At 40.5% G+C, this 3,630-nt stretch overlaps 1 protein-coding gene across 1 annotated transcript; it reads right to left on the reverse strand.

Annotated features, from left to right (window-relative positions):
* Nucleotides 1-718: 718 nt before the first annotated feature.
* LOC115661783 (protein LATERAL ORGAN BOUNDARIES) lies at nt 719-2,962 on the reverse strand. The gene is made up of 2 exons (XM_030583989.2): nt 2,609-2,962; nt 719-1,644 (listed from the first exon to the last, which is right to left on the reverse strand). Exon 2 carries the CDS (start codon nt 1,638-1,640, stop codon nt 1,062-1,064), a length of 579 nt encoding a protein of 192 aa, XP_030439849.2. The 5' UTR covers nt 1,641-1,644; nt 2,609-2,962; the 3' UTR covers nt 719-1,061.
* Nucleotides 2,963-3,630: the final 668 nt, after the last annotated feature.

Genomic DNA, 3,630 nt, shown 5'->3' on the forward strand with positions numbered 1-3,630 from the left:
AGAGAGAGAGAGAAATCAACTGGGGTTTATAGTTGATGGCGACGTTATATTCTATTTTGATTTTAACTTGGATTCTTATATGGGGTATGAAAAGCCTGAAAACTCTTGCAGGGAATTATGAGGTAAGGGGAGGGAAAGAACTGTGACGACTGTGCAGATTTGGATTTTCATGAACCTTTCTTTTCTTTTTGCCTCTAGAATTTCAGAACTTGGAAGTCAATGTTCCTTTTCCCCCTCCACAAAGCTACCCAGTGTCACTGAGAAAATAAATCAAATAAAAAAATGAAGCGACCTCTTTCAATATATAGAGCAGACAAAATTTTAGGCAAAGTCACGAGAGGACACAGAGAAAATGTGTGAGCGAAATGCATTTCCATTCCCCCCTCGCAAAAACTTCACACAATCTTTTTGAAAGGGTCTTCTCTACAATAACAATTATTCACACTTTCGAAACCTGCTTTTTTTCCCCTTTCATGAGAAAGACGCATAGCCGAACGAAAAGCCACGAGAATATCATGCCAGGAATATGCTGAAGCTATAAGAGTTGAAGTTGAAGACTTGTGCTTTATGACTGCTCAAAGATCTGATCAGAAAGTGATAATAATCACAGTGGTCCTCAAGAACATAGCGCAGAAAGAGAGATGAGAATACTGGCATATATGATTAAAAGAGTCTTGTAAGTGTGTGAATAAGCTTAAAGAATATATAAACAATGATATAGAAAACTGCAATTCCGCAGGCACATGCTTTGGAACAGCTAGCAATTATAATATAAGCAATTAAAACATATATAGCTACTCAACAATACTCTCTCTTGAGCTAGTTTCTGTAGCTAGGTTTAACAGGGATTGACACATTAATACGAGTTACCCCCATAAAACTTATTGCTTGTATAATGAGCAGTATGTTAAAATGGTCTAGAAGCTATAGCTACTACAAGACTCCACATATATATAATAAAAATTGAACAGAAACCTCAATTTATAAAATCCATAACCAAGTAGGTATGCACATGGTTGATGGATATCACCTTCCTCATTAGGGCTGATCCTATTGAGTTCTCACATATTACCTCCTCCTCCATTGAAGTCCCCTCCAAAGCTATCATTCCATGGAAGAGGAGGATAAGGAAATGGATAAGGAGGAAGAGGAGCTTGATAAAATGCCCCTCCTCCTTCATTGCCTATTGGCCTCCCGACACCACCAAACTCGAGCGGAGCTGCCCTTTGGCGTAGCGTAACAGGTTGCACTGGATTATTGCTCCCAGGAATGGCTGCTGAGGATGGAATCCCGTTGCAGGCGTATCGGATGAGATCGGCATTGGCCGTGTCAAGCTCCTTCTGGAGCCTTTGGACCTGCCTCTGGAGGAAGGAGATGGCACCAACGCAGCCGTAGACTGGGTCGCGGACCCTCGCCTCGGCCTCATAAGCTAGCGAGTTCACGGCGTCCTCTCTCTGGTGTGGGAGGAGCTCGTTTAGCAGCTTGGTCACATTGCTCGCACCAAAGATCTTGTGGACGTTGGCGAACTTCTGAGGCTCCTCCGGTGGGAAGTAAGGCGCAAATATGCAACCCGGCATGCACTTCCTCCTCAGGAATTTGCAGGCAGCACAGGGGGAGTTGTAAGAGCTGGATGATGACATGTCTCTACAATCCACTGATTCTTGTGAGCACACATTTTTCATCAATTTCAAGAACCATCGTATGTAGTTTGAATGCAACATATATGGTTTAGCTTCCAATTAGCTAGTGCGTCTTTTTCTTTGAGTCCACTCGCCTGGCTTGACTCCATCGTTTTGTTTACTTTTATAGTGAGAGATATTTTTTGCTAAAAATCTTATAGTGAGAGATTACATGAGAAAGCCGTTGCTCTAGGGTTACAGAGGATGGCTGATGAGTGAAGCATATAAGTACAAGTAATCAAAAGAGAAAAACGCTGAATAGTTTTATCCATCCTGGTTCCTAGAGAGTTGAAGTGTATCAACCTCAAGCTTCATTTCCAAATGTACCCTTTTCAAGAAAAATGGTAACTTCATGCCAACCCAGAATTTCCCGAGTCTGAACATTCTTTATTGGCTTTCCTCTATTGCTCTTGATAAGAACTAGGACATCTTCGTTTCTTATCTTGTTTTTTTGTTTTTTGGCTTTTGTTGTTTCCACTTTACTATTCAGCAGGTCACTCTCTCTCTCTCTCTCTCTCTCTCTCTCTCTCTCTGCTCTCTCTGGTGCTCAAGTGTCTTTCAGATCAGAAGAACTATTTGTGTGCACATGCTACTCATAACTCAGCTAGAGAATTCAATCTTGCTCAAGTTAGTTAAAACATCTGACCAAAAAAAAGTGTTAGTTAAAATAAACAGTTGTTTCTGCATCTCCCTATAACATAAAAGTTCAGCAAAAAAATTTTAGCACCTAAACATTGTAAATCCCTAATTAAGAAACTCCAAGCATGTGTCTGAATACCTAGCTATTTTTAGTCTTTTTTATGCTCCAGAGTTTCCCAGAAACTTCAACCTTAGCCGGTGAAGAATAGCTATAACTCATGATCTTTACCTGCGTCATAGCTAGTTCAAGGTCTACTTGATCAAAAGAAATTAGGAAAAAGGAACTGTACCTTTTGCCTTGTAGGATCTCTCTCAGGAGATTTTTCCTTGTTCCAAGATAAAAAAGTGACCTTAGAAAACGATGGGGGAGAGGATGAAATTTGTTGCAGACAGATTCTAATGCTGAGAGAGCAAATTTTTATGATGAAACCCTAATTGGGCAGTAGCGTAGAGGAAGGCAAATAGTCATGCCAATTCATCAATCACACACCAAAAAAGCAAAGCGAGAGAGAGAGAGACAGAGACAGAGAGAAGAGAGAGAGGTGGAGGCAAAGAGCATTTTAGTGGATGGGGAAGGAATTGGAAGCCAAAAAAGACAAAGGGTAATAATAAATGAGAGGGTACAGACCCTAGAGCAGAAAAGAGTGACTATAACCCTCCCTCTCATAATAATATCAGCCATGCGTGTGTGGGGGATGACCTTTCATTTCCTGATTCTCCCCCCAGCCCCCTCTCATCCTCGTGCGTTTAGACAGTGTATGCATCCCCACATGCAAGGGTTGAAGAGAATATAAGCAGGGAGATGTCAAGCCTCAAAAAAATTCATCATAGAACCATGACTTGTCAAAATAGTATTCCCTTGATCAATGCTTGTTCTTCTGAAAATCATGGCTGTCAAGCTAGTCAAATCAAATTAATGTAGCATATCACTATATTTAACAATCGTTTTCAACCCAAGTAGATGAAACCCATTATAAAACTTCTTCTTCTCGAATGAAATGTGCAGAGAGGCCAAACAAAAGCGTCCATTGTGCACATAGAGTACAATGTTTGTCTAAGTACCGGTGAAGAAGTTTGGTACCGAAGATCACCCAGGGGATAATCCGGATCCATCAACGTTAGTGCGACTCAATTTCATTAAAAAAAAACTTAAATTATGAAAGATGGGTTAATTGCACAAATCAGTTGTTGCAATATCAAATTTTCTTTCATGAACCGGTCACACTTACAAATTAATGGTTTGGTGGTGCAACAGTGATTTCATCCATGCTATTGCTGAATCATCATCCAAATTTGATGTTCGCGTGTTACT

The sequence above is a fragment of the Syzygium oleosum genome, unplaced genomic scaffold (genome assembly GCF_021117445.2).
Source record: "Syzygium oleosum isolate NSW1041296 unplaced genomic scaffold, Sole_v2.1 Sole_v2.09, whole genome shotgun sequence".
In the NCBI taxonomy this organism is placed as follows: Eukaryota; Viridiplantae; Streptophyta; class Magnoliopsida; order Myrtales; family Myrtaceae; genus Syzygium; species Syzygium oleosum.